At 40.3% G+C, this 14,388-nt stretch overlaps 1 protein-coding gene across 2 annotated transcripts in view; it reads right to left on the minus strand.

Moving 5' to 3' along the window:
- SMURF2 (SMAD specific E3 ubiquitin protein ligase 2) overlaps positions 1-12,381 on the minus strand; it is a 116,931-nt gene extending 104,550 nt beyond the window's left edge. For both annotated transcript variants that reach the window (XM_042917257.1, XM_042917256.1), the window contains exon 1: positions 12,266-12,381. In XM_042917257.1, the coding sequence (XP_042773191.1) occupies positions 12,266-12,317 (52 nt within the window). In that variant the 5' untranslated portion in view covers positions 12,318-12,381. The remainder of the gene's footprint in view (positions 1-12,265) is intronic.
- Between the last annotated feature and the right edge of the window lie 2,007 nt (positions 12,382-14,388).

A 14,388-nucleotide genomic window follows, 5' to 3' on the forward strand; every position in this document is an offset into this window, starting at 1 on the left:
CCAGCCAGGCACCTCTAAAAGGATTTATATTTCATTCCAAAGGACTTTTGGTTCAACTAACTTCATTTATACAGAACTGGAATAGTTGTACCAATTGTTTCCTCAAAAATCTATTACTATTCATGAGATTTAAGAAAAAAATTTCAAAATAAAAAATTTCATCAGATAAAGGTTCTCATTTCACTTTCATTGTTTCAGAATACTTATAAAGTTGGGATGTGAATAGTACTTAGATTATAAATGAGAACACTTTAAAACTATAGAGCTCTGGAAAAATATCATCTCCCTAACATTGACAGACGTGTTATATACATGAATTTTCTTAGGTGATGCTACAAAAACAGATCTCTTTGCGGTGAATATCACACTGATATTTGTTACGAAGTAAATTTTGGGGCGCCTGGCTGGCTCAGTTGGCAGAGCATGTGACTCCCGATCTCGGGGTTATTAAGTTTCACCCCCACACTGGGTGTAGGGATTACCTAAAATCTTAAAAAAAAAAAAAAAGTAAATTTTGCTGAGTATGATGAAAGAGTTCTATTCATGAAGTCAAATATTAACTTGCAGGAATACTTCAGTCCTCTTGTCCTTCATAACTTTTGTCAAAATTACTAAGGTATAAATGTCAGTTAATTCAATGACATCACAAGAAGAGATCCTATTATTTGTTTCAAATGAGGTCCTACAGACCATGTAAGCTTTTTTCAATTTCCTCAATCATTCTTTAATTCACAAATATTTACTAAAGATATACTATGTATCAAGTACTACTTTAGGCATGGTATTTTGAATGTATCACATGTATTAAATGCCATTTTACTTTTCTTAAATTTTAAAAAAAATTCTCATACTTCTTCCTTTACAAAATTCCCAAAATTCAATTTTTAAAAAATTTAACCTTATAGTATTAAATTCGTATGATTCTGAATAATCGGACCAACCAATAAGTTTTCTTTGTTCACTAGGGAAATAGTTATATTTAAAGCCTGATGACATAAGATCATACACAAAAAATGAAAACCGAATTAACTACTGTTTGCAATTCTAATATAACAAAAAGAATTTTTGTATCTGTTCCTACAACACATGTAGCATACAGTTTATATAAGAAAGTTTACCCTAGGGGTACCTGGGTGGCTCAGTTAAGTGTCCAACTCTTGATTTCCACTCAGGTGACGATCTCAGGGTTAGTGACATCGAGCCCCCAGTACAGCTTGGCTGACAGCATGGAGCTTGGGATTCTCTCTTCTCTCTGCCCCATCCTCCCACCCCCTTTGTGCGCATGCTCTCTCTCAGAATACTTTAAAAAATAAAATAAAGTTTATCCTAAAATATGCCAGTGTCACTCATGATAGATTCTAATTCTCCATCTCCATTTATTTCAAGTACATTCATTTGGACTTTAGGTTTCAGTTTTATAGGTCTTAACTCAGCCTGACATCTACCTGTGCCGAAATATCCCCACCTACTGACAAGAGGTGAAACTACAAGCCATTCTTGAAAGTACCAGCAAACTACAGGGAAATGTATTAAGTCATTAAAGACTGGATTTGGATCCACACAGTTCCGCCACCTCCAAAAACCCTGAACTATTCAAACTATTCTCCAAAGCTCTTCTACTTTTCACCATAGGTACAGGGGAGGGAAGAGAACACAGTTAATTGCCTAAATGTTCACCATATGAGTTAATGACAAAAGTTATAACACAGTGGCTAATCTACATGACTTCTTTGATATACTGGGCACCCCCAAGGTATACAAGACATCTGTGCCCATAAGACATGATATCAATTAAATAGAAACCTATATTAATCCTTATTAATGTTGTACTTGCTCCTACAGATAACAGCGTATAATTGGTTATGACTAATTTATTTTTATTTTTAACTTTAATGTTTATTTACTTTTTAAGAGAGAGGGAGACAGAGCATGAGCAGAGGAGGGTCAGAGAGACAGGGAGACACAGAATCCGAAGCAGGCTCCAGACTCTGAGCTATCAGCACAGAGCACAACAGCGGGGCCCAAACTCAGGAACCGTGAGATCATGACCTAAGCCAAAGTCGGACACCCAATCAACTGAGCCACCCAGGAACCCGATGACTAACTTATTTTTAAAAGTCTTTGGTCAAAAATGACAAAATTCATTAACACTTTACAACTTGAACAGTATTTTTCACATACTTCTCACCCAGGAGAATCTTAAAATAAGTAATATTATCATTTTAAGCATGCCCTTAAAACTAAAAGCACAGGCACCAAGAAAGTAGGTGATAAAAGGCATAAAGCTTATCAGTGGCCTAACTAGGATCTAAACCTAAATTTTCCGCCTGCAAGTTCTATGGTCTTTCTATAACATTCCAACTGCCTCCCAAAAATTACCAAGTATATCTTACAGAGTAAATAAGATCTACATTATGGATGTCTGTTTTGTGACAGTTCCTAAGAATGTATTATGGTCAAATAAAAAAGTCGGCTTAGATTTTAATAAAATTAACTTTCTTGGTCTTGCAGAAAATACTTGCTCATAATATAATGCAACCCGAAAAATACCCAGAACCCAACACACTTGTAACAATATGTCATTTCCTTTCTATTGCTCCATTCTTTATGTTTATTCTTTTTATGCCACTTTTTCCCAAAAATGATCTGAAGGGGCTGATAACTCATAAATAGGCATCCCTTGTTAATTCACACTTGTTGCAATTCACTTCAATCAGTAAGAAATAAAATAGTTATAAATTAGGGGCACCTTGGTGGCTCAGTCAGTTGAACATCCAACTCCTGATTTCGGCTGAGGTCATGATGCCAGGGTCATGGGATTGAGCCCTGTGTCAAGCTCTGCACTGAACATGGAGCCTGCTTAAGATTCTCTCTCTCTGTCCCTCTTTGCCACTCAAGCTCTAAAATAATAAATTTTTTAAAAGTCCATAACAGAAATTTTCAGGAGAAAAATACAGACCCTAATCTAAGTTTATTCTGATTTCTTACATCTCCATTCATGGTACTATATAATAAAAATAATCAATGCCTACAAACGTCAAGAAATTGATAAATATTTGTTGGTTGAGTACATGAAATAATGGCTCCAACACATTATAAAATTCTAAATTAAAGACTCAATTATGCTTATTAAACTGTTATCAAAATGTCTATGAAAAACTTTTTAATCATTGTTTGAAATCAGAAGACTTAAAGCTATAGTTATCAAGAAAGTGTGGCTCATAAATGATAAACTTAGAAAGGACAAAATTACAGCAAAAAGTGGGACGCTTGGGTGGCTCAGTCGGTTGAGCACTGCACTCTTGATTTCGACTCAGATCATCATCCCAGGGTTGTGGGATCAAGGCCCACACTGGGCTCTGGGCTCTGTGCTGAGCGTGGAGCCTGCTTGGAATTCTCTCTTTCCCTCTTCCCCTCCCTCACCTCGCCCTCTCAAATTAAAAACAAAAACAAAAAACAAAAGAATTATAGCTAAAAGAACCAGAACAGAGTCCAGAAATAGATCTACATATATATTGTCAACTGATTTTCAGCCAAGGTGCCAGGACAATGCAATGGAAGAAACAAAGGTATGTGAACATATAGTGCCACCAGGAAAATCAGATACCCATATGGGGGGGGGAAAAACCTTGACCATTACCTCTCACATCATATTTAAAAATTAACTTTAGAAAAGCCACAGATGTAAATGTAAAAGCTAAAATTATAATACAGGAGAAAACTTTTAGGACTGTGGATTAAGAAAAGATTTCTTATGAGGTGCCTGGGTGGCTCAGTCGGTTAAGTGTCCGACTCTTTGATTTCAGCTCAGGTCATGATCTGGCAGTTCATGGGTTCGAGATCTGCGTCAGGCCCTGTGCTGACGGCTCAGAGCCTGGAGCCTGCTTCGGATTCTGTGTCTCCCTCTCTCTCTGCCCCTCCGCCACTCATGCTCTGTGTCTCTGTCTCTCTCTCAAAAATAAACATTAAAAAAAATTTTTTTTAATTTCTTAGGACATAAAAAGCATGAATCATAAATGAGAACTTGATGAACTGGGCTCAATCAAAATTCAAAACTTCTGCTTTTTGAAACACTATTGGGGGAAAGCCCCAAATCAGAAGAAAATATTCACAAAACGCATATCTGATAAAAGACTTGTATCCAGAATACAAAAAGAAATCTCACAACTTAATGAAAAAAAAATTTTAATTATGAGCAAAATATTTGAACAGATATTCACCAAAGATAAACAGATGGCAAGTAAGTCCATAAAAAGATGCTGAACCCTGCAGGTCAATAAGGGAATTAAAATCATAGCTACAGTGAAATCTCTCTACACATCAATTAGAATGGCTAAAACCAAAGACGACAATAGTACGTGTTCAAGTGTTAGCGAGGATTGGGAGCGACTGGAACTCTTACGCATCGCTGCTGGAAATGGCACAACTTTGAAAATCACTTTAGCAGATTTTTTTAAAAGTTAAACACATATTTACCATATGACCCAACAACCCTAATCATTTACTGGAGAGAAATTAAAACATGTTCGCGCAAAGAGAATGGTCACAGCAGCTTTATTTGTAACGGCCAAAAACTGGAAAGAACAAATATCTGTGGATATTTGTGAACGGACAAACAAAATCAGCCATACATGCACAATGCAACATTCCTCAGGAATAAGAAGAAACAAACAACTGATACACAAGATGGATGGATCTCAAAAGCACTATGGTAAGTGAAAGAGGTCTGGGCCAGAAGACTACATACTGTAGGATTCCACTGACATAAAATTCTAGAAAAGGCAAAACCCTAGTGACTGAAAGTAAAGTGGTTGTTGTCAAGGACTGGGGATAGGAGGAGACTGGCTGTGAAGGGGCATAAGGAAACTTTCTGGGAAAAATAACCTTTGTGCAATTTATGTAGTTAAATCCTACCTAACATTTTAGGTACTATTAGATTCATTATCATCAAGACTTATTTTATTTATTGTTTTGCTTTGTTTTAATGTTTATTTATTTTGAGAAAGAGAGAGTGCAAGCAAGGGAGGGGCAGAGAGAAAGGGAGAGAGAATCCCAAGCAGGCTCCACACTGTCAGTACAGAGCCTGACTGGGGGCTCAATCCCACCAACTGGGAGATCACGTCCTGAGCCAAATCAAGAGTCCAACCGACCAACCCTTGAGTTGAGTCCAACTCAACCAAATGAGCCATCCAGGAGCCCCAAGATTCATTTTAAAACTTGAGTTTTATGTCTGCTGTCAATTTTTAGTAAGAAATCAAACTGTTAAACTTAAGATACACATCAATACTTCTTAGCGTATCAAATGTGGTTTTTAAAAAAGTAGGCCAGGACTGCCTGGGTGGCTCAGTCGGTTAAACATCCAACTTTTGGTATCAACTGAAATCTTGGTCTCAGAGTTGTGAGTTCCAGCCCTGCACCCAGCCTGGAACCTCCTTTTAAAAAAAAAAAAAAAAAAAAGAGCAGTTCAAGCCTTCAGAAGCTATTCTAAAACAAACATAAAATTCCTCTTTTTGTTCAATTAATTATACATTAGTGGAAAAGTTCAAAAGAAATGTTTTAAATGTAAAGATTTTACTGTAAAAAATGCCAAGTACTCATACCCAGAAAACTAGCATTCAGTGAAATACTAACAGGATTAGCTTGCAACAAAATTGCTCTAATCAAGCAAAATACCTATTGCTGTGTTCCTAAATATAATAACTAAAATTAGAAAATACAATGAAAATGTCACAAATATAAATTAGCTGGAATTACATTCAAACATAGAAAATACCTGAACTGTCCTGAGCAATACAGACAAAAGCTTAAATAAATGTAAAATAATAGCGTCTTCCGAGGAAGGAAATTAAGTACACTTAAATGCCTCTTTTTCCCTCCAAAGCAGGGCAATTCTAATTACAACACCAAGGAAATTTCTTCTTAAACCTGACAAGTTTAATATTCATGTGGAAGAGCAAATAAGTAAAAATAGCAAAAAAAAAAAAAAAAAAAATTCCATCACAATGAGTGTATTAAACTAAATTATAAAGCTATAATAATGAAAAGAGTATGGCAGTGAACAAGAGATAACCTGACTCTATTATAACTAATTTAACATAACTAAAAAGATAGCACATCACTGTGAAGAGGAAGAATTAGTTAATAAATAATGATGAGATGACTAAACAGAAACTGGGGGCGGGGGTGGGGGGAAGGAATATCTTCCTAAACCATTTTTTAGAAACACTAAAATAAAATATACTTAAATACTTACTAAACTTCTTAACGGAAAAGGCCTTCCAAATAATAGAATAAGAAAAACAAAAGAAAAGTTGAACAGATTTGACTCCTAACTAAAACAACAAATTTGTGCATGTCCAAAAATGGCCAGAATTAAAAGTCAAATAACAGACTGGGGAAAATGTTTGTAGCAAATATAACAACAAATTAACATCTTTTTAATTCTCAGGCAAATCATTAAGAAAAATACGAAGGCCCTAACAGACAAGTAGGAAAAGGCCAAACAAGTCAACAAAAATAAATATAATAAACAGGAAAATATTCAACTTCACAAGTTAATGTTTAAATACTGTATTCCATGAAATTAGCAAAAAATTTTAAAAACAAGAGCCAATGCTTGCAACAGTACTATAAAAATGTATGTTTATTTATTCATTGCTTCCCTAAACAGGAACAATTCTTACAGGAAGCAGCATGAGGAAAAATTTATCAAGAACTCAACAAAAGATTCACACTCTTTAACGCAAAGCACTCTTTCTATGGAAATATCCTAGAAAAATACTCCTTAAAAAAAAGTTATCTACACCAAGATGTTTAGGGCAATAATCTGTAATAAAAATTTAGAAACAAAAATTAGAACAAGAAAAAAAGAAGAACCAGTTTTGTAGCATCCTCTTAACTGGTTATCCTAAAAGCAGTCTTCAGAGTTCCCATCATCCCTTGCCTCAAGATTGATGTTTCTAAAGTGTATCATTTTGAGATAGAGAGAGATAGTGCAAGTGGGGGAGGGGGCAGAGAGAGAAGGACAGAGAGCATCCCAAGCAGGCTCGGCACTGTCAGCACGAGCCCAATACAGGGCTCGAACTCACAAACCATGAGATCATGACCTGAGCCACCCAAGCACCACCCAAGAATAATGTTTCTAAACATCAAAGATATGAAAGCTTACAATCCTTCCTCCTAAAAAAAAAACAAAAAAAAAAAAACTTGGCAAAATATAACAAGTTCCTAAATGGGTTGGTCCCTGTCTATAGCCTCAACTCTTGCCACTCATACCTAGTGCATTAGCCACAAAGAACACATATAGAATGACAGAGAAATACTTCTACGCCTCCAGTGTTCATTCAATAAAATGCCAAAAACCCTCAATCCAAGCCGAAACAAAGACTCTGGCTTCCCAGAGCTGACAGCATAGAAACAACAAATGCCCTTCAGTGAGCTGGGTCTGACACTAGAGGAAGAGCCTCTTAGTCACAGAGGAAAGGCCAATTCAGGTCAAGGAAAGTTCTAGGGAGAAGGGTAAGCTTTGAGTTGAACCTTAAAAGATGAGCCAGAATCTCAAGGGCAAGGGTAATTCCAAATAAATGGAATGTATATTTTATTTTTCCACACAAAATCTTAGACGTTTGTAACAGGCTCTCTAGACAGACAACTTGGGATTCTGACATGTACTTAACCTCTCCAAGTTTTTTCCTACCTCTTGGAGCTACCTCTTGGAGAATTAAAAGTGATAAAAGATATAAACTTGGTACAATGTCTGGCACTTAATAAGCATTTAATATATGTCAGTCATACAGAAACACACAATGCTGATTACAACAGTGTATTTCAAGGGTCTAGCCTTCTTAGAACAGAGAAAGTAACAGTAAACAAAAAACGAGACCAAAAAGAGAAAAAGTAGTAAGAATGGGGTTAAACAACATACTGCCATGTAGCCAGGGTCAAACAGTTCTCTGTATACACCATGATGATAGCCTCATACTACACATTACAATACCATAATTTATATTCATAATGATACCAAATCATAAATAAAACATTAAGTTCTGTTAAATATGGTCTACATGAAAAAAGTAGGACATATTACAACTTTTGAAAACCTTCAAAATCTTCAAAAGACATCAAAAATGGCGACAATAGAAATCTTGTGTGCCTAAAGTGTGGCCCTTCATTTACCTTGAAAATTGAGTTACATGCTAAATGATAAATAAGCTAAATAAAAGACATGCTAGTATATATTATGATAGTTACAGTTCCACCAACAGGAAAAAAGTAGAATCCATGATTAAAACACCCTTTACTCACCAATGCAAACCAAACTACATGAGGCACCTACACAGGTTCAACTGCATGTCTGAGTGTTAGACTAGAAGAGGTAACTTAAGAGAAAAGTCAGGAGCTTAAGCTACCTCAGAAACCAAGAAAATAAAATGGGGACACTCAAATTACAAGCACCCTTAATTAGAAACCCATGAGACACAATTCAAGTTGTAATTTTTAAGGCCTTGAATCAATAAAATATACAATAAAACAATACTAAGATACCAGCATATCTAAACTGAGACTTTTAATGTTGATTTTCCTCAAGCTACACACAGGGTTAACCTCATTACTTCCAAGGGTTTTATAAATTAATAACATGAGGAACTGCATATAAAAACATTTAAATTACAAAAAGGTTTGCAATATACGTTCTGGAGAAGTAAGTCAGTTATTTCTCCATATCTAAGACACTTAAATATTAGAAATTATACTAAACTGCTTTTTTGAGTCTTTGGTTCTCAAAAACATCAATGATATAAAAAAAATTGCCCCAAATTTTTTATAGTAACTAAATACAAATAATATTTTCTATCCAAAGCATTGTAAGAAAAGCCTGTATCAGATATTCATAAGTATCATGTACACAAATTTTACATTTTCTAACCAATTTTCTATAGAAATAGTTGAAATTGGTAGCTTTACCATACAGCCCATTTTAATGATTAAGTGTTAATGTGTCATAAGAACCGAAGTAACTTGATGAACCAAATCAGATTTTAACCGCCAATGGCCTAAGGAATCTCAAATGTGGGATTCAATTAACCCTACCTTCTTAGCACCAAAAATACCAAACAGTTCACTAGGTGATTGTGGGCTAAGGACTAATACAGGGGAAAGTATAATATCTGTCATGGGCAGAGATCTCGTGATTCAAATATTTCTTCTTCAGTTTGTGTGTGTGTGTGTGTGTGTGTGTGTGTGTGTGTGTGAGAGAGAGAGAGAGAGAGAGAGAGAGCGAGTGAGTGAGGGAGAGAAAGAGAGAATGTGTATGCGTGCGTGTGCATGCACGTCATCAGGCAAAAATTGTTTACACCTTTCAGGAAAGAGACAGCTCTATGTTAAAGATATAATTGAGTAAGTACAGTTCATAAAGCACCTTGGAATCAAAGGCACTCTATAAATTTAAAATACTAGTATGGTACTGACTTAAAGCAAAGAACAATAATTTTAAAGCATCTTACAGCCCAAGTGTATTATAAACCAAATAAAAATCCACTCTGGGATGTGACTTTTTTATTTTTTTTAGTGATCTTCCTCTATTAGGGAACCCGGATCTAAACAAACTATTAAACACTTAGTCTAAAGGTATGCCAAACATTTCTTAAGGTCTTAACAAAGAATCAACCTTTTTTTTTTTTTTTTTTTTAAACAAAACGAGGCCTAGGTTAAATATTTTATTTGGCTTCTCAAGATGGACTGAAAAGTTGGGCACCAGCTCCAGACCAATTCCTGGACGCACATCAAACACAGCCCTGTCATTTATCCAGTCAGTCAAAACAATCTTTTCCATCTAACCCTTTAATGTTTATGTCCTAAAAAGCTGCTAATTGAATCCAGCTCTTGAAATCTATTTGTTAAAATCTATACCATCTAATTTGTAAATGGACTAAAATGAAAAAAATAGAAGTTAACTTTCCTGGCAAAACAGAAGAGAATCCACCAAATGTAACCAAAAAGTAGAGGGCAATGTTTTTATTATTTGAACAGTTTTTTCTTGAAATATGACAGAGACAAATTCCCAATGGTTTTAAAAAATTGAGAGTACCTCCAACTGTTTTTACAATCAAGGGGACACAGTGTATTTAATATTCCTCAGAAAAATCTAAAAATACAAAATCACTCTACAAATTTAGTCCAATGTGTCCTCTCCCCCGCAAAAAAGAAGTGTCATCTTTTCTCCTGAGTGAACTCACAAATTCTTATAATGTAGCATAGGCTGTAAGGAAACCACAGATAAACACTTTAAGATCTACTGAGTCACAGTAAAAAATCTCAAACTCATTTTAAAAAATTAAAATACCTGTTTTCTCCCTCATTTTCTCATTATGCATATAGCCTGCAAAGAAGTAAATGGCCAACAGCCTATTTCCGATGCTTTCTGCAAACCCGGAATCACAGGTTCTTCCCATGATCACTGACACAGCACTGGGTCTACAGAGGAACAGCTGTAGATAAACTCTAAAGCAACAAAGATCCCTAATAAAGGTTTCATAAGAAAACAAGGAAACTGAATGGGGGAAATGGAGGGGGGCGGGGAATCCCCAATCCAGGTTTTCCATTAAGAACCACTCACTGAAGGGGCGCCTGGGTGGCACAGCTGGTTAACTGTCTGTCTTCGGCTCCGGCTCAGGCCATGATCTCACGGTTTGTGAGTTCGAGCCCCGCGTCGGGGTCTGTACTGACAGCTCAGAGCCTGGAGCCTGCTTCAGATGCTGTGTCTCCCTCTCTCTGCCCACCCTCTGTCTCTGTCTCTCAAATATAAACGTTAAAAAAAATTTTTTTAAAGAGCAACTCAGTTAATGATTCTTTGCAATTTTCCCTAGGAAAAGTAACACTGTCATAAAAGTAATATATTTTTTAAGTTGCAGCCAATTTACAGTCAGGCTAAATTCTCAAAAACCAAGTTCACTGCAAGTTTTTATCTGTAAAGTTCAGCCAGTGGACTGGGATGTGACACACAAGCATTCAATTACAAAATTAGTCCATATAAATCTCTACGTCCACTGTAGGCAAACATAATTACAGTTTATTCTTACACACACACACACACACACACACCCAGACCTTTAAGAAAAACCATCTTTCTCACCACACATTCGAACATCGACGTGGATAACTTAGTGAATAGTAAAACCAGGATAATTACACTGATTTCAATTCCACTTTTCAAATCAAAAATAATTTTGTCCTTAAAATGGGGGGACACGACCATGTAAGAATACCGAAAACGGCACTGTGTAAGCAAAGTGTACCTGTAATGTCAAAGATTTAATGCACTTGGAATCATAAGCACTTTGTAAGAGAGAAGCCTCCTACCTAGCAACCCCTCCAGACATTCTTTTCCATTTAGAAAAGGGAAGGGGAGGAGGTGGGGAGGGAGAAAACTTCGCTTGCAAGTCTGTATGAGCACATACTTAGAAATGTCCACCAAAAAAAAAAAAAAAAAAAAAAAAAAGTGTGTTTTCAAAGCAGGTCTGGAGTTAGAAGTGAGACACAAGTTCTGCGGCCTACAAGGAACAACCCAAAACATGCTACCCTACAATCAAACACTTCCAAAACACAGAGTGTACAATGAGCCGGAGTCATCCGATCAGGCGGACACACCGGAAAATCATCCACCTCGGTCTCCACCCGTCCCCGAGTCGTGCGTTTCAGGTGTGCGGCACCAGCTGCTGTGGCTGGCGGCAGAGAATGAAGGTTTTGCACGCGGGCATAAGTGGGCGAACAAGTTAACAAGCAGGGGAACACACACACACACACACACACACACACACACACACACACACACCCTCCCGTTAAGCGCTCCATCTTTAAGGAGTGTTTACTGCGCGCAGTCAGCGACCGGATTCAATAATCCCCGCCACAGGAGCTCCTCATCCCCCCCGACGACCCCACCTGGGCAGCAACCCAGGGGTTGCTCCCCGAGGCCCGGGAGAGAGTCGTGCTCCTCGGCCAAGGCTTTCCGACCTCCACTCCGCCTGCGATTCCAACCGGAGCAGCCCTCCCTCAACAAAAGACCCCCGAGACACCGTCGGTTTTTTAAAGAATTTCCCCACAAGGGCGAGTGGTTTTGCCATTACTCCCCCTGAACTAGGCCTTCCCACGTCCCCGACCCCCAACTCACCATTGATCACGACCCTGGCCCTTCCCAAGGCCACAGGCACCCCCCGCCGGTTCGCCCACCCCACGGCTGCCCCTGCCCGGCTCCCGCCGCCCCCCTCACCTGTCAGGCGCAGCTTGACGGGCCCGTTCCTCCGGCCCCCAGGGTTAGACATGTCCCCGGCGGCGGGGGCGGCGGCGGCGGCGGCGGGGCTGCGGCCGCGGCGCGGGGCCCGGGGCCGGCGGGCGGGGCGGGGGCGACGGCGAGGCGCGGCGGAGTCACCACAGCGGCCGGGGCTGGGGCCCGAGCAGCCGGCGCCGCGGCCGCCACGGCCGGAGGGTCCCGGATGTGCCGAGCGTCGTCGCCATGAGCCGCGGAGGGAGCGGGACGCCGAGCTCCCCCCTCCTCCCACTTCTCCTTCCTCGGCCCGGGCCGCACAACAAAGCGGCAGCCGCGGCCGGCCGCGCCGCCTCCGCCCGCGCCCCCGCCGCCCGCACGCAGCCGCCTCCGCCTTTCCCTCGGCTCGGCGAGGCCCAGGAGCCGACGGCGCTGCTCGGCCGAGGCGGGCGGTGCTCGGCGGCGCCGGAGCAAGACTCGGGGCTCGGCCGCTTCCTCCTCCACCCGCCCTCTTGTCTGAGGGAGCCGGGTCCTGGGGCCGCCGCCGCCACTCGTCGGCTCCGAGGGGCGGGGAGGAGACGGGAGGCGGGGCCGGAGGGGCGGGGCCTGGGCGGGCGCGCGCAGGGTGCCCGGGGCGCGGGGGCGCGGAGCCCGGGCGGGCCTGGGCTCTGGCGGTGGGGGGCGGTGCTCGGTGCAGCCGAGGGTCCCACACAGAACTTGGGGGAGAGAGAGGGCAAAAGAACAAAGTGGCGGCGCGGAGCTCTGTGGCACCGGGAGGGGCTTAGTGTCCTGCCCACTTAAGGCAGAGCTTTTGTCCGTGCACCGCAGATTGCATTTATTAGACGCCTACTGCGTGCAGGACGCTCAGAGAGACTGAGGCGAGCAGGGTTGGAACCGAGTCCGCTGCCCTCGGGAATTTAGCGTCGCTGGGGTGAGGAAAAAGACACTGTTCTCGTACCGAGGGCTAATGCAAATCTCCTGGGATGTTTTGCTCCTGGTACGGTAGTTGCCACCTCCATCCGGGACTCACCTGGTGAACGGGTCAGGTTACCTGCTTGCTCTGGCTCTTTTTCCAGCTGTAGTGCAAGGATAGGAGATTGATAATAATGCTTGAAAGGAGTATCAACATGATAAACCTTGGAGAGCAATGTATGAAAAGCTTTTCATACAGTACTGTATTTCGTTATCTCAGGAGGAAAAATAGAAAATGAAATGAGTGTACCTTACCCTTTGACCCTGTAATTGCACTCTTGGGAATTTATTCTTGATATATAATAATACAGAAGATGTTCTTTGCAAAGTTCAGTTAAGAACAAAAGGGGAATGAATGAGCAGCCTCCTGATGAATGATATTACATCATCCGCATCGATTTTTATGCAGCCGTTTAAATGGTAATTATGAAAATCATATAATAGCTTGAAATGAACAGTTTACAAATAAAGTTTAAAAGCAGAACAAAAGGTTGTATGCATGCAAAAGTATCTAGGACAATGAAAACTAAGGATAACTGGGGGAGACGGGAGATTTTTATACGCGCTTTGTTAGTATTTTGCTTAAGGTTGTTATTAATGCAATTTTAAAATTTAGTAAAGTCTGGGGCGCCTGGGTGGCTCAGTCGGTTAAGCGGCCGACTTCGGCTCAGGTCATGATCTCGCGGTCCGTGAGTTCGAGCCCCGCATCGGGCTCTGTGCTGACAGCTCAGAGCCTGGAGCCTGTTTCAGATTCTGTGTCTCCCTCTCGCTGACCCTCCCCTGTTCATGCTCTGTCTCTCTCTGTCTCAAAAATAAATTTAAAAAACGTTAAAAAAATTTAAAATTTAGTAAAGTCTAATATATTTTAATGCTAACTCAGTGTCAGGTCATTACTTTTTTTTTAATGTTTTATTTATTTTTAAGACAGAGAGAGACAGAGCATGAGTGGGGATGGGGCAGAGAGAGAGACACACACAGAATCTGAAGCAGGCTCCAGGCTCTGACCTGTCAGCACAGAGCCCGACGTGGGGCTCGAACTCAGGAACTGTGAGATCACGACCTGAGCCGAAGTCAGACGCTCAACGGCGGAGCCACCCAGGCGTCCCAGGTCGTTACTTTCAATTTATTAGTAATGTCTCTTCATTCTCCAGATGAAG

The sequence above is a fragment of the Panthera leo genome, chromosome E1 (assembly GCF_018350215.1).
Source record: "Panthera leo isolate Ple1 chromosome E1, P.leo_Ple1_pat1.1, whole genome shotgun sequence".
Taxonomy (NCBI): Eukaryota; Metazoa; Chordata; class Mammalia; order Carnivora; family Felidae; genus Panthera; species Panthera leo.